Source organism: Hemitrygon akajei, unplaced genomic scaffold (genome assembly GCF_048418815.1).
Source record: "Hemitrygon akajei unplaced genomic scaffold, sHemAka1.3 Scf000063, whole genome shotgun sequence".
NCBI classification, from domain to species: domain Eukaryota; kingdom Metazoa; phylum Chordata; class Chondrichthyes; order Myliobatiformes; family Dasyatidae; genus Hemitrygon; species Hemitrygon akajei.
Window position 1 is genome coordinate 3,550,126 of NW_027331949.1, and position 23,857 is coordinate 3,573,982.

Here is a 23,857-nt window from a genome sequence, read left to right on the forward strand (position 1 = left end):
AGGATTATGCACTTGCTGGAAATGCAGAGATGCACACACACACAAAATGCTGGCAGCAACTGAGCAGATGAGTACATAGTCTAGGCATGCTGAAGGGACTCAGCCTAAACGACGTCTATTTATTCCTCCCCACATTTGCTGCCTGATCTGTTGATTTCCTCCAGTATTTTGCAGAAATTAACCACTTTTTAGAAAATCAAACAGTTTCAAAATGTTTCTGATCTTTCATTTGTAGCCACATCCTGCTGGTCTGATTCCTCTTCCTCCTCCTCGTAAACTCTAGGTGCCATCTCTTTCTATAGCCCCAAAGCCCTGACTCAGGCTGGCAACTCTGGTTTCTGACTCTGCTCCATCGAAGATTCACTGACTCGTCTGCTGTCAGACTTTAGAGGTGCAATGCAACAACCCAGCTGTCTGAGGCACAGTCCTTTGAAATGAGTGAAAATGACCAAAACATTGAAAAGAGCAGGGAAGAAGGTGCTTAACAACCTTAGTCCAGAGCCCTGAAGAACGTTAAAACCACAGTGTGTTCATCGTCTTACTCAGTTTGGAGAGAAGCATGCAGGAAATTCATGCAGGATGATGAAAGACATTGGTCTTGTGGATATCCAGAAGCTTTTTTCCAGGGCTGGAACGGCTAAAACAAGGGAGCATAGGTTTAAACTGCTTGGAAGTCGGTACAGAGGAGATGTCAGAGCTAAGTTTTTTAAACAACTGGTGGTGTGTGTGTGGAATGCACTGCCAGCGATGGTGGTAGAAGCCGATACAATAGGGTATTTTAAGAGACTCTTAGATAGGTACATGGAGCTTAGGAAAATAGAGGTAGGGTGATTCTAGGCAGTTTCTAGAGTAAGTTACATGGTCGGCAAAACATTGTGGGCCAAAGGGTCCGTAATGTGCTGTCGTTTTCTATGATTCAATGAAATTTAAGGGAAATCTCCCATCCCACGGTGTGGTGACTAGTTGCAACCTGTCATCACAAGCAGAGTGAAATAGAAACGGCAGGAATAGATTTTGATATACTGATATGGAACAGAAACATGGGCAGGGACCAGATGGGCCGAGTGGTCTTTCTAGTGTACAGTGTGAGTGTGGTAGAGACAGTAAGTACCGGAGACACGGGATTTGATACAGAACTGATTTATCTTTCACAGATCCGCAAAATTTATCATCAGTCCAATTTAAGGCTAACATCAGCAGAACAGACTCCTCCAATGCTCAGTGACCAGGGTTCAGTCCTGTGTGCGATGAGCAGCCGCAAGAACTGCAGAATCTGACAGTAACAGCGCCTCATGAACCTATAGCTACATTCAGTCACCATGTAGGTTAAATATTTAACACAGAGCCATTCATATGAGAATTTAGCTTTTTTTTTTAATTTTTCTGAGCTTCTCATAAACGTACATACTTCTCATACAGTTTAGATAAGCTTTGCTCCAGAATTTCCACACAATTAGAAGTTTATTACATTTTTAATTTCTAATTTCCGCTACTTATATAATTTAGTTATTTAATATTTATATTATTGTAATATAGTTGATAAAATCTATTGTTATGAATTAGGTTCTACTGCTGATACGGAGACAACAAATTTCATGACATATGCCGGTGCTATTAAACCTGATCCTGATATTGATATGGGAGATCCACCACCGGTCACCTGATCCCAGTTACCGCAGATCGTAATGCGAGATTGAAGCCTTTACTACTTATCTGTATTCCTCAGAAATGACAATAGCTCAGTTAAGTTTCCTTATGAGGTTCCAAAGCAGAAGCTCAGTCTGTCTAACATTTCCACACTATTAAAATTGGGAATTTGTTTATTTTTATCACGTACTGAGCTACTGTGAAATTCTTGCCTGACGTACCATCCACACAGATCAATACATTGCAACAGTACTGATATACGATTGAGCTGATATACGACAAAACAATAACTGTAACAAGGCATTATGGCTGCAGAGAAAGTGCAGTGCAGAGAGACGAGGGGTTCATGTCGAGTTACATTGTGAGGTTAAGTCCATTTTATCGGACTGAAGACCATTTATTTGGCTTATAACTGTAGACTGGAAACCGTCCTTGAGCCTGGTGGTACGCACTTTAAGGCTTTTGTATCTCTTCCCCGATGGGGGCTGGGTTTGCTTCAAGAATGACCAGGTTGTGCGTACATGGCCTGCTTTTCCGAGGCAGGGGAAGTCCATGGAGGGGAAACTTGTTTCTCTGATGTTCACTGCTCTCCAAAATTCTCTGCAGTTCCTTGCGATCATGGGCAGAGCAGTAGCCATACGAAGGCGTGAAGTATCGACAAGAAGATCAGAGACCTCGGCCTTCACCCTGCTTTGTGTTCTTTGATCCTGGACTTCCTGTCAGATCGCCGGCAGGTGGTAACAGTGGGCTCCCTCGATCTGTCTCTCTGACCCTTAGCACACCTACCCCACAGGGTTGTCTCCTTGTCCCCTCCTTTACTCTCTGTATACCCATGACTTGTGTCGCCACTCACAGCTCCAATTTGCTAAATAAATTTGCTGACTGGTCTAATGTCAAATAATAATGAGGCGGCCTACAGAGAAGAAGTCATCACCCCGACACAGTGGTGACAAGAAAACAACGTCTGTGACATAAAACAAATTGTGACAAAAACAAAGGAGCTGGTTGTGGACTACAGGAGGAATGGAGACAGGGACCAAATTCAACATTTCCAAGCCTGTTATTGACACAAAATGCACATTTTAATATTGATCATGACACAATGTATTTTATATATTGTTAATGACATAAAAACGTATATATAGATTGTTACTGACAGAGAATCCTATAATTTGTGTTTCTTGTGTTATCTGAATGTACTTGCCTGTGATGCTGCCACAAGTCAATGTTTCTCTGTACCTGTACCTTCCCGCACTTGCGCACTTGGCAATAAATTCAACAGGACCTGGGAAATCTCAGTGAGATTTGATTAGTGATGATCATCTTGGCAGCTCGATAGGTCGATTGTATGAGACAGTACACAGTTAAATGCAAAACTCTGAACAGTGTTGATGATCAGAGGGATTTCAGACTCCAAGTTCATCGCTCTCTGAAAGAGACTGCACAGAAGTCAAATAGCATGGTTGTCTTTATTAGTTGAAGCACTGAGTTCAAATGTCGAGAAGTTGTGTTGCAGCGTTATAAAGTAGTTAGACCACATCTGGAGTGTTTCATACAGTTCTGGTCGCCGCATTCTGGGAAGAATGTCGGAGCATTGGAGAGGGCGCAGAAGAGGTTTATCAGGATATTGCCTGGATTGGAGGCCAGGAGCTATAACGAGAGGCTGGACAAACTTGGGTTGTTTTCTCCAGAGCGGCGCAGGCGGGGGTGAGACTGGATGGATGTTTATAAGATTACGAAAAGAATAGATAGAGTAGACAGACGTTGTATATTTCCTGGAGGTTTCTCCTTCATACAGATGTTTCTGTAAGAAGGAGAAAAAGAAAGAAAAAGAAGGTGAGAGGAGATGTGAGGGGCAAGTTTGTTTCTTTCCACAGAATGGTGGGTAGCTGGGTTCTCTGCCTGGTGTGATGGTAGACCCCACCAGTCACGTGATCCCGTTTGCCCCTCCCCTCATTTAACTACAGATGGGCAGCAGCTTATTGAACGGAATATACAACAGTGGGAAAGTACCAGAAGATCTTTTAAAGGCAGTATTCATTGCACTGACAAAGAAACCAGGTGCAACAGAATGTGGACAACACAGAAAAATTAGTTTAATGAGTCACCTTACAAAAATTCTATTTAGAATCATCATCCTCAGAATAAGAAACATAATTAAACCGGAGATCAGTGAAGAACAGTGCGGCTTTGTCGAAGGCAAGAGAACATCAAACGCAACTTGTATTCTCAGGAATATCAGGAATAAAAAAATTATTGAAATTTTAGTACAACAAGTCCTATGCTTCTGTTTCATTGATAACGCGAAGCCTTTGACACAGTGAAACCCCAAGTCATCATGAAAATGCTTAAAGATATTAATATTGACGGAAAAGATCTAAGAATAATCAGGAATCTCTACTGGCAACGAAGTGCAGCCATACGGATAGACAACGAGATTGGTGAATATCAGCCAATAAAGCGAGGAATCAGACAGGGTTGTGTTCTATCACCAGACCTGCTCTCCCTGTATAGTGAAAACATCATGAGAACCATACAAGACCTACCTGGAATAAGTATAGGAGGATTCAATATCAACAACCTCCGCTATGTGAATGATAGTGAAGGAAATTTACAGAAACTAGTATCTACCATCAACACAGAGAGCGAAAGACTAGGCCTAACCTTAAACAAAAAGAAAACGGAAGTAATATCAGAGAAACCTGAGATCCAACTGTAGGATCGTATTGGGAAATGAAATCCTGAAACAAGCCCACAACCTCAAGTACCTTGGATCATGGGTAACATTTGATGATAAATGCGTAACAGACATAAAAGCAAGAATAGCAATGGCAAGAACAGCATTTACAGAAACGAGAAACATCCTAACGAACAAGAAAGTAGCAAGTGACGTCCACCTTATAACTTTCAGCTGCTACATTCTTCCTATATTTATGTACGGCTGCGAGTCATGGACCGTCACAAATGCAATGGAAAAAATCACTCTCCCTATATTGGTTCCTATCAGAAAACAGCAATCAAAATTCTTTGGACACATCATGCAAAGAGACATTAGAACATTTAATTACAACTGGAAAACTGGAAGGAAACAGAAGCAGAGGCAGACAGAGAAGGAAAATGATAAATGGATTAACATCTGATTGATGCTGCCTGGCCTGCTGTATTCCACCAGCATTTTGTGTGTGCTGATGTATTAACATCATGCTTAGAAACAGGGGAGGCAACAACTACAATTCGGAGGGTAGGGGACCGTGATGGATGGAGAGACATGATCGGCCACACCGAACGGTAAGGCACCTGAACTGGGCAGCGACTGCACGTCAGATTCCGAGGCCCCGCCCTCCGAATGACGCAACAAACACCGCGCATGCTCATATTCTCCGCGTGGGCGGTGTTTTCCTTTCTGCTCGGTGCTGCACCGGTTCGTCTGCGGGATCGGGAAAGGGTCAAGGCCTCCTGGGTCGAGATTAGAGTCTGCGGGCCGAATATATCACTTTCCCATCGGTGAGTATTGAGATCGATCCCGAGCAGGGAGCTTTGATGTTGGCCGTGAGCTCCGAACTGAGGAAATGTCTGAGCCCACGGTAGTGGCGAGCAGAGGTATTCACCACATTGAGGGGCAAACACCGGCAGACTGTTGACCTGCAAGTGGGGCCTGCTCCTGCTCTTGGTCTCTGTGTGTTTAAATACAAGGAGCAAACAGACCCTTCTTGGGCCTGCAGGATGTCCCGGTGGGTGTTGTAGGAACTGGTGCTTGGAACCCAGTTGTTCCCAAACTGAGGGATCAAATCAACATTCCCAAATCTGTTATTAACAAAAATAGGCTATATATATATTCTGAAAGTGACAGCAACTGTATCTTAGATCCCGAGAGTTTCGGGAGTTTGAAAACATTAAATAAGGGTCTCTGTGCGTTTTTGTTTCCCGGGGTTTGTTTCCACGCCCTGATATCGATGGAGTGAAGAGAGAGTTCAGTGTCGACACGGCGCGGTCCGATGCAGGACAGACGGGGTAGGTTACAGGCGACACTCCGCTCCGGAACAATCAGCACCGGAACATTTAGAATAATGCTGCACTTATTTAGCGCAGGTCAGGAAGAATATTAAATAAAACGAACATAGGAACTTTCTGATCCGATCCCCTGACAAAGTGTGAAGGAGCCGCGGCGAAGGGTAGTTGCGGAATTTAAAATAAGCGAGCCGAGCCGGGCCCGTTTGGGCGGAAGCCGAGGAGGAGCTCAATGCTTGCGAACGGGGGAAGTAAATCTGCAACGAACTTTGGAAACTATCCATGTACAAAGTCGGAGTCAGCAGGGCTGAGCGGTACCGGACAGTGTGAACATATGTGACGGGATCGCGGGGATCACTGTAACTGAGAAAGTTGCCGAGGCTCTCCCGGCTTTGCATATCAGTCAGAAACCTGATGGACGGAGATTTACATTGATTTTCCAAAGCTTTCCCGGCCTCCTTCCCGATCCCTGCTCTCCGTGCAGTGCCCCGGACCGTAGCGTTTCTCCCGGCGTGGGCACCTTTGAGGCGCCGGCGATACCCGCCTTCCGCGTTTTAAACCTCCGGGGATGAGCTGCTCTCCATTTCCAGCATCTCCCTGCCCTGAGATCCACGGAGCGGACAGACGGTAACTCACTCTCTCTTTCTGTTGTTCCCCGGTGAATTTAGTGGCGATGGTGATCCTGTGGCCACGGCAGCGGCGGACCTACTGACCGTCGTGTTTGTGGTGATATTGTGGCGGGTCAGTCATTATTACTTCCCCGGAACTTTCCTGGACATCACGCCCGTGTGCAGTGTGATCTCTGCCCTGGGAGAGGCAGACGCAGACTGTTCTATCTGGTTTACCGTCTGCTTTACATTTGATCGGTTTGTCGCCTTTTGTTGCCAGAAGTGGAAAACGAAATATTGCACCTGGAAAACTGCGGCTGTGGTTCTGCAACAACAGTAGTTCTGCGCTGCTTTAATAATGTGCCCGGATTCTTTATATATCGTCCTGCGAAAGTGGTTGACAATACACCCTGGGACTGTATTTATGACTGGCTTTCTACCGTTCTAACGCCATTACTCATGTACATGTTAATACTACTGTTCAACGCTCTGACTGTCAGACACATTTTCGTGACTAATCGCGTCCGTAAGGGCCTGGGGGGTCAGAGTAAGGCGGAGAACCGCAGTGACCCCGAGATGGAGAGCAGGAGGAGGTCTGTGATCTTACTTCTCACCATCTCCGGAAGCTTCATCATCCTGTGGTCGGTGAGTGTTGCCGAATTCCTTTATTACATTACTGCCGGACTGGGTCAAAATAATGACAATGATTCTGAATACATTTTCCAACACACCGGAGACATGCTGATGCTATTAACTTGTTGCACAAACGCGTTTATTTATGAGGTAACACAGTCCAAGTTCAGAGAGCAGATCATCCGCGCAGCGAAATATCCTGATCAATGTTTCCATGTTTGATGAACCGTGCAAATGCCATTACCAATGCCTCGTTGTCTCGCACAGTTGGCTCCCAAATTCTGCTTTATTTTGTAGCTCTGTGCATAGTGATACTCAATGTTTCATCAAGATGACGAGGTACAGAGTTCTTACTCAGATGAGTCGATTATAAAATACCAGTATCCATTTTGAGAATAGTGGTGAGCACCTGATACGTCAAGCCTTATTAATGTTTCACTAATTGGATGCAATTTTACACACTTTTTCTATCATTATGGAAATGTTATAAGAAGCAATGATTCCACGATCTAAGTCATTTGTAGCTTTCCTTGCAAATGACACAGCTTTGTGGGCCGAAGGGCTTGTGTTGTGCTGTAGGCTTTCTATGTTTCTATGTATGTAACATTCTAAAGACGGATTTTTGTAGTTTCCGTTTCTTAACAGGATTAGAATCCAATGCTTCGCATCATCCAGACATGGAGATCGTGCAGGTAATTATCCATCATTAACAGGGCTATATTTTTAATTTGCAGTTCCCGTGCCGCGAGTCAGCGGGAGCTGTTGATCGCACTGGTTGCTAATTTATGCATCCGTAATAATATCTGTTAGGTTAGTAAGCTGGGGAGATATTGCTGAGTTTTAGACGGTTGTGACGGCGTGTGCTCACCGCCTGCAGTGCTGTGGTTCTTCCTGTGTTTCGAGTGATCCGTGATTTTTTGGAAGTGCCTGCTCTGACTCAAATTATTTTGTCGATTACCACCCCACCAAGAATCTTGAATGCCCCCAACGACTGTTATTTGACCCTAAAGCCCCCTTGAGACACAGAGAAGAAGAGGGCACGACTTCAGCATTGCAGGACATCCTTTTAGAACAGAGATGCGAAAAAATTACTTTAGTCAGAGGGTGGTAAATCTCTGGAAATTGTTGCCACGAGCGGCTGTGGAGGCCAATCCTTCGGGTATATTTAAGGTAGAGAGTGATAGACTCTTGATTAACCAGGACATCAAAGGGTATGGGGTGAAAGCAGGGGCCTAGGGATTACTGGAAGTATTGGATCAGCCCATGATTGAATGGCGGAGCAGACGCGATGGGACGAATGGCCTACGTCTGCTCCTATATCATATGGTCGTATGGTAATCGGTCCCCGTTGGGAATCACCGTTCTATGGTGATAATTTCTTCATATTTGTGGGTTGAGATTTAATTTCAGTTCAGTGGTGTGTACTTCTTACCAAAATAACACTTGCTCGCATCAAGAGTTGAATCATGTTTCGTTGATGAAAATATATGCTTCAAAGATTTACTGTGAGTGGGACAGAGAGAATAGAACTCCCCAACACCCTGAGTGTGTGCAGCTTTCTCGACATCTTCATGCCATCTCCCTCGCTAGTACGCTCACCTTCTGTCTCCCTCTTCCTCCCTACCCGTCACCATGCACTCACTCCTCAGAACACCCTCCTCTCTGTCTCTGTCCTCCGTCATCTCTACTCTCCTCCTCTCCCTCTTTCTCACCTCCCACTCTTACCCCTCACTCAAACTTTTTCTCACACTCACTTTCTCCCCTTTCTGTCGACAAACCGCCTCCCCGCCCCTTCACTGACCGACACTGAATCTGCCCGGTGTTTATTCTAAGGCAGCACTGCGTCCTTTTCAATGTGCGATGGTGACACTGATACAATTGTCTACAAGATAATTTGTTCTGGTGTTCTGTTTGGAGAATGGAACTGACAGGCATTCAGAGTTTCATGCAGAGGAGAGAGAGAGCTGAAAGGCAGAGGAAGAGACCGAGAGGGAGACGGGAGGGTGTAGAAGAGGACAGCGAGACCACAGAGAGACAGATTGAGTGGTGGTAGAAAGAGAGAGAGACTGGGGGAGAGAGACACAAGAGGGAGAGAGCGACTAGGGAGAGTCAGCAGGACAGATTGAGGAAAGATGGGAGGAGAGAGGCGGAGGCGAGAAATAGAGAGGGGACAGAGGTGGAGTCGACAGGGAGAGGAAAGAGGTTAGCGGGAAATGAGATGGAGGTCACTGTGAAATAAACGAGGAGCGAAGACAGGGCAAAAAGAGGCGTGGGGAGAGAGTGACGGAGGAGAGTGGGGAGGATATAGTAGAGTGAGAGAGATGGGGGAGTTAAACTGGTATAGAAACCAGGCAGACAGACGGGTGAGATAAACGAGGGAAAGAGGTTTGATATCTCTCTTGATGAGAGAAACACGACAGGAATCGGTAAGGGCCACTTCATTGTAACTGGAGATGGATGGAAATCTCAGGAATTCTAAATCATCCATAAAATTTTCTTTGAGATCAATGATGTGTCTGTCTATCTATCTATCTAGCTGAGTGTACAATCTTTGGGGTTCATTGCCCCAGAGAGTGTGAAGGCCGGCTGGCTGGGTATATTTGAAGTAGATAAAAATAATCATTTAAGGTAGCAAACACGAGGAAATCTGCAGATGCTGGAAATTCAAACAACAACACACACAAAATGCTGATGGAACACAGCAGGCCAGGCAGCATCAATAGGGAGAAGCGCTGTCGACGTTTCGGGCCGAGACCCTTCGTCAGGACTAACCGAAAGGAAAGATAGTAAGAGATTTGAAAGTATTGGGGGGAGGGGGAAATTCGAAATAATAGAAGACCGGAGGGGGTGGGATGAAGCTAAAAAGGTGATTGGCGAAAGTGATACAGAGCTGGAGAAGGGAAAGGATCATGGGACGGGAGGCCTCAGGAGAAAGATAGGTGGGGGGAGCACCAGAGGGAGATGGAGAACAGGCAAACAACTAAATATGTCAGGGATGGGGTAAGAAGGGGAGGAGGGGCATTAACGGAAGTTAGAGAAGTCAATGTTCATGCCATCAGGTTGGAGGCTACCCAGCCGGTATATAAGGTGTTTTTCCTCCAACCTGAGTTTGGATTCATTTTGACAATAGAGGAGGCCATGGATAGATATATCAGTATGGGAGTGGGACGTGGAATTAAAATGTGTGGCCACTGGGAGATCCTGCTTTCTCTGGCGGACCGAGCGATGTGTTCAGCGAAACGGTCTCCCAGTCTGCGTCAGGTCTCACCAATATATAAAAGGCCAGACCGGGAGCAGGTGGAATGGGCACAGGAGACAGATCAGCCACAATCATAAGACAACAGGAAAATTCCTCCTCATTTCTGTTCTAAATTAAGGTCTCTCTATTCTAAAGGACCAGGAAAGGTCCCCCTGATCCTGGATCTTCACTGTAGGAAACACCCTCTCGACATCCACTGTGTCATCTGGTCCTAGACTTCCCCCACTATAGGAAAAATTCTCTGCACATCCACTCTATCCGTGTTCTCGGGTCCTAAACTCCCCCACTATAGGAAACATCCTCTCCACATCCATTCTTTGTCCTCTGGTGCTAGACTCCCCCTCTCTAGAAACCAGCCTCTGCACATCCAATTTATCTCGGCTTTGCAGTATTCGAGAACAACACCCACCCACCCCGCATAATCAATCTAAACTCCGGCGGGAATAGGCCCAGAGACACCCTGCCGAAATACTATTCTGCCTAGTCCCACTGACCTGCACCTGGCCCATATCCCTCCATACACCTTTCATTCAAGTTTTGCTTAAATGCTAAAGTGAGCCTGCATTTACCACTTCATCTGGCAGCTCATTCCACACTCCCACCACTCTCTGTGTGAAAAAGCCCCCCCACCCTAATGTTCCCTTTAAGCTTTTCCCCCTTCACCCTTAACCCATGTCCTCTGTTTTTTTTTCTCCCCGAGCCTCAGTGGAAAAAGACCCATCATAATTTTATATACCTCTATCAGGTCTCCCCTCATTCTTCTACGCTCCAGGGAATAAAGTCCTAACCTATTCAACCTTTCTCGGTAACTCAGTTTCTCAAGTCCCGGCAACATCCTTGTAAACCTTCTCTGCACTCTTTCAACCTTATTAATATCCTTCCTGTAATTCTGTGACCAGAACTGCACACAATGCTCCAAATTCGGCCTCGTCAATGCCTTACACAACCTCACCATAACATCCCAACTCTTATACTCAATACTTTGATTTATAAAGGCCAATTTACCAAAAGCTGTCTTTACTACCCTATCTACCTGTGACGCCACTTTTAGGGAATTTTGTATCTGTATTCCTAGATCCCTCTGTTCTAATGCACTCCTCAGTGCCCTACCATTAACCTTGTATGTTCTACCTTGTTCTGTCCTTCCAAAGTACAATACCTCACACTTATCAGTATTAAACTCCATCTGCCATTTTTCAGCCCATTTTCCCAACTGGTTTAGATCCCTCTGCAAGCTTTGAAAACCTTCCTCACTATCCACTACACCTCCAATCTTTGTATAATCAGCAAATTTGCTGATCCAATTTACCACATTATCATCCAGATCATTGATATAGATGACAAATAACAATGGACCCAGCACTGATCCCCGTGGCATATCACTAGTCACAGGCCTCCACTCAGAGAAGCAATCCTCCACTACCACTCTCTGGCTTCTCCCACTGACCCAATGTCTAATCCAATTTACCACTTCACCATGTATACCTGGTGACTGAATATTCCTAACTAACCTCCCATGCGGGACGTTGTCAGAGGCCTTACCGAAGTCCATGTAGACAACATCCACTGCCTTCCCTTCATCCACTTTCCTTGTAACCTCCTCGAAAAATAGTAAAAGATTTGTTAAACTTGACCTACCACGCACAAAGCCGTGTTGACTTTCCCTAATAAGTCCTTGTCTATCTAAATACTAGTATATCCTATCCAATAATTTACCCACTACGAACGTCAAATTTACCGGCCTATAATTTCCTGGATTACTTTTAGAGCCTCTTTTAAACAACGGGACAACATGAGCTATCCTCCAATCCTTTGGCACCCGTAGATACCGACATTTTAAAAATTCCTGCCAGGGCCCCTGCAATTTCAACACTAGTCTCCTTCAAGGTCTGAGGGAATACCCCGTCAGGTTCTGGGGATTTATATACACTGAATTTGCCTCAAGATAGCAAGCACCTCCTATCTCTATATATTGATCTAGAAAACTGTCCTGAACACATTTTAACAGTATGGGAGTCCCAATCAATATGTGGAAAATTAAAATCCCCTAATATCACAACTTTTAATATTACTGGATAAACAACAGGAACAACTCCCTCAATCGATAAAACCATTCCCAACACACGTTCCTTGACCAGTGGAGCACCTCACCACAGGCATTGTTTGTGTCCTCAGTCAGACAACCGAAATATTTCCTCTATCAATCAGCTTCCAAATGTTGCTAATCTGTCATTCGTTGCCACGCCCCGCTGTTGATTCCCTTCTCCTCATCATACGTTCTTACCCCGATCATCCTCCAGAGCCCCAAACTCTGCTCTGTGCAGACCTGCCTCTAGTTTCTGACCCTGCTCGAACATTCAACTAATGGTTTCCCATTCCGCTTTCAGTCTTTAAAGGACCGTGGTGCTTTCAGCAATCCTTTAGAAGCAGGGAAAATGACCCATAATGTAGAAATAAGTCATGAATCAGGATGTTAACTCCCAATATTATTTTTTCCTCAGCCCAGAGATTAGAGGGGCAAAGAACATCTCAGACAAAACTACAGGCAGCTCAACATCTTCACTCTGCAGAAAATTCAAGGGAAACCTCTTCAACCACAGATTGGTGACTGCTTGGAACTCATCACCACAGGGAGAACAAGAGATGAACAACAAGGGAGGATTTAAAAGGGCTGTCGTGGAATTGAACCACTGGCATGGTTCAGCTGAGTTGACTCTCCACTGTATACACTGTGTTATAAATTCATTAAGTACCAGAGACAAAGTTCAAAATAGAACTGATTTATTTGTCTCAGATGCAGAATACTAAACTCCAGTCCCATTAAAGGTGAATATACAGCAGAAGAGACTCCTCCCATGCCCAGTGACCAGGGTGCAGAACTGGATGTGGTGAGCAGCAGCGATAATTGCAGAGTTCAGCACCAACAGTCACTCTAAAAATTGCATTCAGCAATGGTGATGGATCCACCATGCAGCTCATTGAAACTTTCTCACCAGTGTCAACCCTGTAGTGTGTCATAAGTATAATATGTAAGGTTTCACTGCTAATGTAATGGCCTCTCTATAATGTTTCACTGCTGAGGCAATGTAGCAGCAATGTTCAGGTTACAACTAGAGATAACAGGGTTTTGGAATGCTGATCTATCCAATGACAGAAATGCTTTTCTTTCTTGTGAGTCTAGACTAGAGATTTTGCCCGGGAGAGATGAGAAGACACGAATGGAGAGAGTGAGCCCTTTTTCTTTGTTTTCTTTAATAACCCTATATTCAAAGTAAGAAGTATAAATCTGAATCGTTTAATCACATATTGTGTACTGTTTGTTTTTTCAGGGTACACATCGCGCAGCATCCACACAACTGACATTACTTAAAACACAAAAATACAACTGCAGATACTGTGGATCAAAGGATACGTACTCAACTCTGGAAGAACTCAGCAGGTCCAGCAGCATCCGTGAGACAAGAGTAGCCAACGTTTCAGGCCGAGACCCTTCATCAGGAATTGGACCACATTGCTGTTAACACTGCTGTGTTGAGTGTGTAACTTTTATTTGGCTTAAATTGTTCTTAGTAAGATTCACCTTGGACCCCCCCCCCCTTTTCTAGTCAGGACTGCCCCCACTTGGCCCATTTAACCTGTCTCAGTGCGGGTGGACCTTAGGACCTGGGGCAGCTTAGGACCCACTGCCCGCAGCCGCTTCTGAAACTGCAGTGTTTCTGTTCCATTGATGGATGTGGTAAACAAGTTAAAATTATGGATCAGTAATTCCCATTTCGTGTTTATTTCACTCTCCACACAATTACATTTACAGGGACTTTACCGTGTGTGTAACCATGCCTCCAAAGCATAAATACGATGCAAGAGCTGGTGATGCATCAAGGAAAAGGAAAATTATCATAATTGAAAAGAAAGTGGAAATAATAAAGCAATCAGAAAGAGGTGAAACACCATCGGTCTTTGGAAAAAAATAAAGCTACAGCCCTGCCCCGATGAAAGCTATAATTATGAGTACACAATGCAGGGGTTTAATTATTGAAATGGAAAGGCTATTGATAATTTGGCTAGATGATCAAAATCAGCGTAATTTGCCTATTAGACTTACTTTAGTACAAGAAAAGGCTGGAATCCTTTTCAATGATTTAAAAGCTGCACGTGCACTAAGTGAAGGTGATTGTGATGAAGAACTTGTTACGAATAGGGGTTGGTTCAATCGTTTCAAGGTGAGGGAAAATTTACATGATATTAAAGTACAAGGTGAAGCAGCGAGTTCTGATGTAAGTGCTGCTAGTAATTTTCCTAAAACGTTGAAAAAAATTATTGAGGAGGGAGATTATTTGCCAGACCAAATATTTAATGTAGATGAGACTGACTAATGCCTGAAAGGAACCACATTTCGAAAGAGGAGAAAAGTGCACCAGGGCAAAAGGCATCAAAGGATAGGCCAACCTGTTCCAACTTACATACAATTCTGACTTAAAGACAGACTTAGTAACAGATCTTGTTCGTAACCCAGGGGGGTTACTGCCTGTATTAAGCTGCAAGTCGAAGTGAGAGTTACATAAGGTTAGATGACTGAGTGAATTGCTTCCCACATTCACAGCAGGTGAACGGCCTCTCCCCAGTGTGAACTCAATGATGGTTGATTTGGCAGAGAGAATCTCTTCCCATTGTCTGAGCAGGAGCTTGGCTTCTACCCAGTGTGAACTCGCTGATGTCTCTGTAGGGTGGATGACCGAGTGAATCCCTTCCCACAGCCTGAGCAGGTGAAAGGCCTCTCTCCAGTGTGAACTGACTGGTGTACCTTCAGTTGAGATGACGAAGGGAATCCCTTCCCACAGTCTGAGCAGGTGAATGGCCTCTCTCCAGTGTGAACTCGCTGATGCACCTTCAGATGAGATGACTGAGTGAATCCTTTCCCACAGTCTGAGCAGGTAAATGGCCTCTCACCAGTGTGATTGCATTGATGTACCTTCAGTTGAGATGACGAAGTAAATCCCTTCCCACAATCTGAGCAGGTGAACGGTCTCTCTCCAGTGTGAACCCGCTGATGTTCCTTCAGATGAGATGACAGAATGAATCTGTTCCCACAGTCTGAGCAGGTGAATGGCCTCTCTCCAGTGTGAACTCGCTGATGTACCTTCAGCTTAGATGAGCAAGCGAATCCCTTCCCACAGTCTGAGCAGGTGAATGGCCTCTCCCCAGTGTGATCTCGCTTATGTATATCCAGTTGAGATGATGAAGTGAATCCCTTCCCACAGTCTGAGCAGGTGAATGGCCTCTCTCCAGTGTGAAATCTCTGATGTGTCTTCAGTTGAGATGACCGAGAGAATCCCTTCCCACAGACTGAGCAGGTGAATGGCCACTCTCCGGTGTGAACTGACTGGTGTCTCAGTAGGTGATATGACAAAGTGAATCCCTTTCCACAGTCAGAGCAGGTGAATGGCCTCTCTCCAGTGTGAACTGACTGGTGTACCTTCAGTTGAGATGATGAAGGGAATCCCTTCCCACAGTCTGAGCAAGTGAATGGCCTCTGTCCAGTGTGAACTGACTGATGTAACTTCAGTTGAGATGACGAAGGGAATCCCTTCCCACAATCTGAGCAGGTGAATGGCCTCTCTCCAGTGTGAACTCGCTGATGTATCTTCAGATGAGATGACTGAGTGAATCCTTTCCCACACTCTGAGCAGGTGAACAGCATCTCTCCAGTGTGAGGTACCTTCAGTTGAGATGACGAAGTAAATCCATTCCCACAGTCTGAGCAAGCGAATGGCCACTCTCTGGTGTGAACCCGCTGATGTACCTTCAATTGAGATGACTGAGTGAATCCTTTCCCACAGTCTGAGCAGATGAACGGCTTCTCTCCAGTGTGAACTCGCTGATGTTCCTTCAGATGAGATGACAGAGTGAATCCCTTCCCACAGTCTGAACAGGTGAATGGCCTCTCTCTAGTGTGAACTCGCTGATGTTGCTTCAGATGAGATGACTGAGTGAATCCCTTCCCACAGTCAGAGCAGGTAAACGGTCTCTCTCCAGTGTGATCTCGCTGATGTACCTTCAGTTGAGATGATGAAGTAAATCCCTTCCCACAGTCTGAGCAGGTGAATGGCCTCTCTCCGGTGTGAACTCGCTGATGTACCTTCAGTTGAGATGAGGAAGCGAATCCCTTCCCACAGTATGAGCAGGTGAATGGCCTCTCCCCAGTGTGAACTCGCTGATGTACCTTCAGTTGAGACGATGAAATGCATCCCTTCCCACAGTCTGAGCAGGTGAACGGCCACTCTCTGGTGTGAACCCGCTGATGTACCTTCAGTTGAGATGATGAAATGAATCCCTTCCCACAGTCTGAGCAGGTGAACGGCCTCTCTCCAGTGTGAAATCTCTGATGTACCTTCAGTTGAGATGACCTAGAGAATCCCTTCCCACAGACTGAGCAGGTGAATGGCCACTCTCCGGTGTGAACTGACTGGTGTCTCAGTAGCTGATATGACAAAGTGAATCCCTTTCCACAGTATGAGCACGTGAATGGCCTCTTTCCAGTGTGAACTGACTGATGTACCTTCAGTCGGGATGAGCAAGTGAATCCCTTCCCACAGTCCGAGCAGGTGAACAGCTTCTCCCCATTGTGAATTTGCTGGTGTGCCATTTGGGTGGATGACCAAGTGAATCCCTTCCCGGAGTCTGAGCAGGTGAGCAGCCTCTGTCCTGTGTAGAATGACGGGCGTGCCAGTCGGTCAGATGATAGAGTGAATCCCTCGCCACAGTCTGAGCCGGAAGGATGGTCGAATGTATCCCTTGCTCCGCTTGTTAAATACTTGGATACAGACAGCAAAACTGGCGTTTTGCGTTCCAGATTCCCGTGCACAAATTCCTTGTCGTTTCTAACCTGTAAAAAGATTTACAAGATCCATCAATGCATGTAGGGCAACATTTCAGATGAGATCACTTGAGTTTTCAAGGTGCGATCTGGCATCACACTGTTACAGTGAAGTTTCACCCAAGTTGGAGAGAGAAATCATCTTCTAACTGGGCACAGTACTAGAATCTGGAATGACCATCAAATTCTCGGATGCTCTCTATAAGAATGGTGCATTTCTGTCATCCCCAATCTGTGACCTGGCTCAGTTTGACTGTCTCCATTGGTATTATTCCCTGTTCCCACTGAGCTGCCCTGGGTTTCTGGCCCCACAGTAACTGAAACACTCTCACAGAAATAGCCAGCAGTACATTTCATGGGCCCCCTCATCTTAGCCACTTCAGCCCTGGGAAAATCCTGTGGCTATCCACATAATCAATGCCCCTCATCATCTTATATACCTAAAAAGGCTTTAAACATAAACAAGGGAATTATACATTCCCTTTGAGGATTTGTTAGGATGATACAAAATTATAAGGGTATAGATAGGGTAAATGCAAGCAGCTTTAGCCACTGAGGTTAGGTGGGATGACAACCAGAGTTCATGGGTAAGTGGGGAAGGTGAACATTTAATGGGATCATTTGGAAAAGCTCTTTACCGAAATGGTCTTGAGAGCGTGGAATGAGATGTCAGCACAAGTGGTGAAAATGAGCTCAATTTCACCATTTAAAAGAAGTTTGGATGGGAGCCTGGATGGTAGGGGTATGGAGGGCGATGGTCCCGGTGCAGGTAGTTGCATTAGACAGCTTAAGTGTTTTTTCAGCATTGACTAGATGGGCCAAATAGCCCAGATCATCAGTCTAGATTGGAGGCAGCATCTCCAGCACCATCACATTGAGCACGGGGCCCCCCAGGGCTGTGTGCTCAGTCCATTGCTATTCACTCTGCTGACCCACGACTGTGCTGCAACTCACAGCTCAAACCACATCATCAAATTCGCCGATGACACGACTGTGGTGGGTCTCATCAGCAAGCACGACGAGTCAGCTTATAGAGAGGAAGTGCAGCGGCTAACGGACTGGTGCAGAGCCAACAACCTGTCTCTGAATGTGAACAGAACAAAAGAGATGGATAACACGAGGAAATCTGCAGATGCTGGAAATTCAAGCAATACACAGAAAATGCTGGTGAAACACAGCAGATCAGGCAGCATCTATAGGGACGAAGAGTCTCGGCCCAAAACGTTGACAACGCTTCTCCCTATAGATGCTGCCCAACCTGCTGCGTTCCACCAACATTTTGTGTGTGTTGCTTAAAAGAGACGGTTGACAACTTCAGGAGGGCACAGAGTGACCACTCCCCACTGGTAGAGATCGTTAAGTACACCAAATTTCTTCGTGTTCACCTGGCGAAGAATCTCACCTGGTCCCTCAACACCAGCGCCATAACAAAGAAAGCCCATCTCCCAGCCCCCATCCTCATCACAGTCTACAGTGGTTGTATTGAGAGTATCCTGAGCAGCTGTATCACTGTCTGGTTTGGAAATTGCACCATCTTAAATTGCAAGACCCTGCAGTGGATAGTGCAGTCAGCTGAGAAGATCATCGGGGTCTCTCTTCCTGCCATTATGGACATTTACACTACACACTGCATCCACAACGCAAACAGCATTATGAAGGACCCCATGCACCCCTCATACAAAGTCTTCTCCCTCCTGTAGTCTGGGAAAAGCATTCAGGCTCTCACGACCTGACTATGTAACAGTTTCTTACCCCAAGCTATCAGACTCCTCAATACCCAGAGCCTGGACTGACACCTTACTACACTATTGTCTTTTTTATTATATATTATAATGCCTACACTATTTGCAGTCCTGGGTAGGTCTGTAGTATAGTGTAGCTTTTTTTTCTGTGTTGTTTTTTGCGTAGTCCAGTCTAGTTTCTGTGCTGTTTCATGTAACACCATGTTCCTGAAAAACGTTCTCATTTTTACTGTGTACTGTACCAGCAGCTATAGTCGAAATGACAATACAATGACTTGACTTGACTTTTTCTGTACTGAACTTCTCCATGTTTCTATGACAGAGAAGCTGGACAAATTTGTTTGGAAGTGACAATGGAGCAGCAATGGCTGGAGTTTCTGTGAGCAATTCGGGAGCTGAGTGATCGATACATCCCAATGAAGTGGAAGCATTGGAAAGGCAGGAGAACACAACCATGGCTAAAATGAGAAGCTAAAGCCAACATAAAAGCCAAAGAGAGGGCAAACAAAAACTATTGGGAAGCTTTTAGAAATGAACAGAAGACTCAAAAAAAGTCAGATAAGCTCAGGGCGTGGAATGATGATTAATTGTTCAGTGAGTCTTGGCAGCACCCACCAGTCTGAGGCATTTAGAGGAACAAAATATCCAGGGCTTCAATATTTCTTGAAAACCAAGGTTCCCTGAACCAGTTACCTTTCAACCTTTATTTTGACAAGCACATACAAACTCTACACCCTCAAAATTTCACTTCTGAAGACCTCCCACTTAAAAGTTGTGTGCTACATCTACTGATGGTTCTGGACACATCATCAGTGATGTTCCTGGAATCGTCAGGTGTTTCGGGTCTTTCAGCATCATACACCCTTCTCCAGGTGACCCAACTGGGGCTGATCAGACCCCAGCTTGTGTCCAGATGGCTAGCTACACCTTTGCCAGAAAACAGCCTGTCCCAAACCACACGTCAGATCCTTTCTGATAACATCAAAATTGACCTTTCTCCAATTTAGAATCTCAACCCATGGTCCAAACCTCTCTTTTTCCATATTTACTTTGAATCTCATGGCATTATGATCACTAATTTCTGTCACCAGCCCTGGATCATTTCCTAACAGTCCTGGATCACTTCTACGTCAGGAATCCTACGTACTGTTTAAGGGTACATTTGACAAACTCTACTCCATCTATTCCTTTTACAGTATGGGAGTCCTAGTTAATATATGGAAAGTTAAAATTGCTTACTGAATCAACCTTTGTTTTTTGCATGGTCTGCAATCTCTGTATAAATTTGTTCTTCAAAATCCCTCAGACTGTTGGGTGCAACCAAGTCCCAGTGATGGCTACAATATCCTATTTCCATCCTGAGCTCATCTGGCTTTCCTATGATGCTTCTTGCATTGTGATATACACAGCTCAGCACATTCATCGCACCATGCTCAGCCATTTGATTGCTGACTCTATCTGAGGTCTGAACAACATCTGACTGGTATCAAGAAAACAAACTCTCCCTCATCACAAAAATAAAGGAGCTGATTGTGGATGACAGGAAGAATGGAGACAGGCTAACCTCTATTGACATCAATGGATCTGTGGTTGAGAGGGTGAACAGCTTTAAATTCATTGGCATAAACATCACCAAGAATCTCACATTGTCTGTACATACCGGCTGTGTTGTGAAAGAGCACAGCAGCACCTCTTTCACCTCAGATGGTTGAAGATGTTCAGGATGGGGCCCCAAATCCTGAGGTCTTCTACAGGGACACAATTGAGAGCATCCTGACTGGCTGTATCGCAGCCTGGTATGGGAACTGTACTTCCCTTAATCGCAGGAAACTGCAGAGAGTGGTGCGGACAGCCCAGTGCATCTGTAGATGTGAACTTTCCATTATTCATTACGTTTACACAGACAGGTGTGTAAAAAGAGCCCAAAAGATATCGGGGACCTAATTCACCACTTCACAAACTGTTCCTGCTGCTACCATCCAGGAAATGGTACCACAGCAAAAGGACCAACAGAATCCGGAACATCATCTTTGTCCTATATACAAACTATCTATTATAAATTACTATAAATTGGGGAGACTCGGCCTACTGTCTAATGGAGTGACACACAGATTTGTGTCGCTGCAATTAATTCTTCCTTTTCCCCAGTTTAAACTTGGAATTTTTAACTTTTACTTGTCGGATCTTAGTGGGGAATAGTTGCTACTATGTCACAATCTTTAAGAAGTGGAAAGCAGCTTCCTGAATCCAGCAATGGAAAGGGGAAAAAAAATCAGAGGAAACACCGACTTGGGTCGAGCAGCTAGAATATTCACTGATGGGCCTCGACAAGAAAATAGACAACATGGTAAAACTTGATGCTACATCTTCTGAAATGAAGTCGTTACAAGAGTTTTCATTTTGTGCGGGAAAATATTACTCCCCTGAATTCTGAACTTAAAGAAGTGAAGCGCAAAATAACGGATATTTCAGCTCACTTGGAAAAATCTCAACATAAGGTTATCGATTTGGAAGCAAGATCCCGACGGAATAATATTCATATTGTTGGATTGAAGGAAGGATCTGAGAGTGGAGATTTATTAGACTATTTTGCTAACTTGTTTCAATCTCTGTTTCCGGATATTTTACCTCAACCTCCCAACATCGAAAGAGCACAGAGCATTTTCAATTCAAAATCTCAGGACCCGAATAAACCAAGGTCAGTTTTGGTTTGCTTCCTTCATTTTAAAGTTAAAGACCAAATCATAAAATATGCAAGGAAACAAAGGTTCCGAGATTCGTTTATATGAAGATTAACCAAGGGAAGTTACGGACCTCCGGTCTAAATTTGTTCCAACCATGAAGATAGCCTATGATAAGGGAATATTCCCATCACTTCAATATCCAGCCTGATTAAAATTATTTCCCAAAGCTTCAACTCCGCGTGTTTAGCTGGACTCCAAAAAGGCATTGGATTATGTTAACTCTATTCTGGTTGTAGCCGAGGTTTGAATGGTTTTAGGTCTGCTGAATAATTATTATTTCAGAAAGAAGATGTAATAGTGGCCAAAGGAACTAGGGAAATGGATGAACTGAAGGAAATTTATATTAGGCAAGAAACAGTGTTTGTTAGACTGGTGGGTCTGGAGGCTGATAAGTCCCCAGGACCTGATGGTCTGCATCACAGGGTACTTAAGGAGGTGGCTCTGGAAATCGTGGATGCATTGGTAATCATTTTCCGATGTTCTATAGATTCAGGATTAGTTCCTGTGGATTGGAGGGTGGCTAATGTTGTCCCACTTTTCAAGAAAGGAGGGAAAGAGAAAATAGGGAATTATAGACCGGTTAGCCTGACGTCAGTGGTGGGAAAGATGCTGGAGTCAATTATAAAAGAGGAAATTACGACACATTTGGATAGCAGTAGAAAGATCAGTCCAAGTCAGCATGGATTTACGAAGGGAAAATCATGCTTGACTAATCTTCTGGAGTTTTTTTGAGGATGTAACTATGAAAATGGACAAGGGAGAGCCAGTGGATGTAGTGTAACTGGACTTCCAGAAAGCCTTTGATGAAGTCCCACATAGGAGATTAGTTGGCAAAATTTGGGCACGTGGTATTGCGAGCAGAGTACTGACATGGATTGAAAATTGGCTGGCTGACAGGAAACAAAAAGTAGTGATTAACAGGTCCCTTTCGGAATGGCAGGCAGTGACCAGTGGGGTACCGCAAGGTTCGGTGCTGGGAGCACAGCTGTTTACAATATACATTAATGATTTAGATGAAGAGATTAAAAGTAACATTAGCAAATTTGCCAATGACACAAAGCTGGGTGGCAGTGTGAAATGTCAGGAGGATTTTATGAGAATGCAGGGTGACTTGGACAGGCTAAGTGAGTGGGCGAATATATGGCAGATGCAGTTTAATGTGGATAAATGTGAGGTTATCCACTTTGGTGGCAAGAACAGGAAGGCAGATTACTATCTAAATGGAGTCAAGTTAGGAAAAGGGGAAGTACACCGAGATCTAGGTGTTCTTGTACATCAGTCAATGAAAGCAAGCATGCAGGTACTGCAGGCAGTGAAGAAAGTTAATGGCATGCTGGCCTTTATAACAAGGGGAGTTGAGTATAGGAGCAAAGAGGTCCTTCTGCAGCTGTACAGGTCCCTGGTGAGACCCCACTTGGAGTATTGTGTGCAGTTTTGGTCTCCAAATTTGAGGGAGTGCAGCATAGGTTCACAAGGTTAATTCCCGGAATGGCGGGACTGTCATATGTTGAAAGATCGGAGCAACTGGGCTTGTCTACACCGGAATTTAGAAGGATGAGGGGTGATCTGATTGAAACATATAAGATTATTAAGGGATTGGACACGCTGGAGGCAGGAAGCATGTTCCCGCTGATGGGTGAGTCCAGAACTAGAGGCCACAGTTTAATAATAAGGGGTAGGCCATTTAGAACAGAGATGCGGAAAAACTTTTTCACCCAGAGAGTGGTGGATATGTGGAATGCTCTGTCCCAGAAGGCAGTGGAGGCCAAGTCTCTGGATGCTTTCAAGAGAGAGTTAGATAGAGCTCTTAAAGATAGCGGGGTCAAGGGATATGGGGAGAGGGCAGGAACGGGGTACTGATTGTGTATGATTAGCCATGATCACAGTGAATGTGCTGGCTACTCCTGCACCTACTGTCTACTGTCTATAAGATTAGCTTTGAAGATTTCTGATTTGCTTAAGATGTCCTTTGATCGATCGACCATTTAAAGAAGATATGAACTTTTTGATGTGAATGATGAATGAGTTTCCTGAAATCTGTTTGGTCTACTGAGCGAATTAACACAATGGACAGATTGTTTGATTATTTGTTTTTATCCTCCTATTTATCATTAATTAAGTGATAGTTTCCATAGCTCACAAGGACCTTTTCTGATATATACATAGTTGGGAGTGCTTAGTAGAGTGATAATTAGTTTTGTCTAAAAACAGTTTTTCATTGGGCGTGTCAGTTAAATGGAAAATGGTGCTGATTTTTCTTCACTAGAGATTACATAGGCATTTTTCTCTTTGTTTAATGTTATTGTTTTGGTGTCTTTGGAGATTGTTTCTGCATTCCCCAG

At 44.6% G+C, this 23,857-nt stretch overlaps 1 protein-coding gene across 3 annotated transcripts in view; it reads right to left on the reverse strand.

Annotated features, from left to right (window-relative positions):
- Positions 1 to 13,398: 13,398 nt before the first annotated feature.
- The window catches only part of LOC140721851 (uncharacterized), a 34,495-nt gene continuing 24,036 nt past the window's right edge, over positions 13,399 to 23,857 (reverse strand). For all 3 annotated transcript variants that reach the window (XM_073036663.1, XM_073036661.1, XM_073036662.1), the window contains exon 3: positions 13,399 to 17,038. In XM_073036663.1, coding sequence (XP_072892764.1) covers positions 14,846 to 16,798 — 1,953 coding nt within the window. In that variant the 5' untranslated portion in view covers positions 16,799 to 17,038 and the 3' untranslated portion in view covers positions 13,399 to 14,845. The remainder of the gene's footprint in view (positions 17,039 to 23,857) is intronic.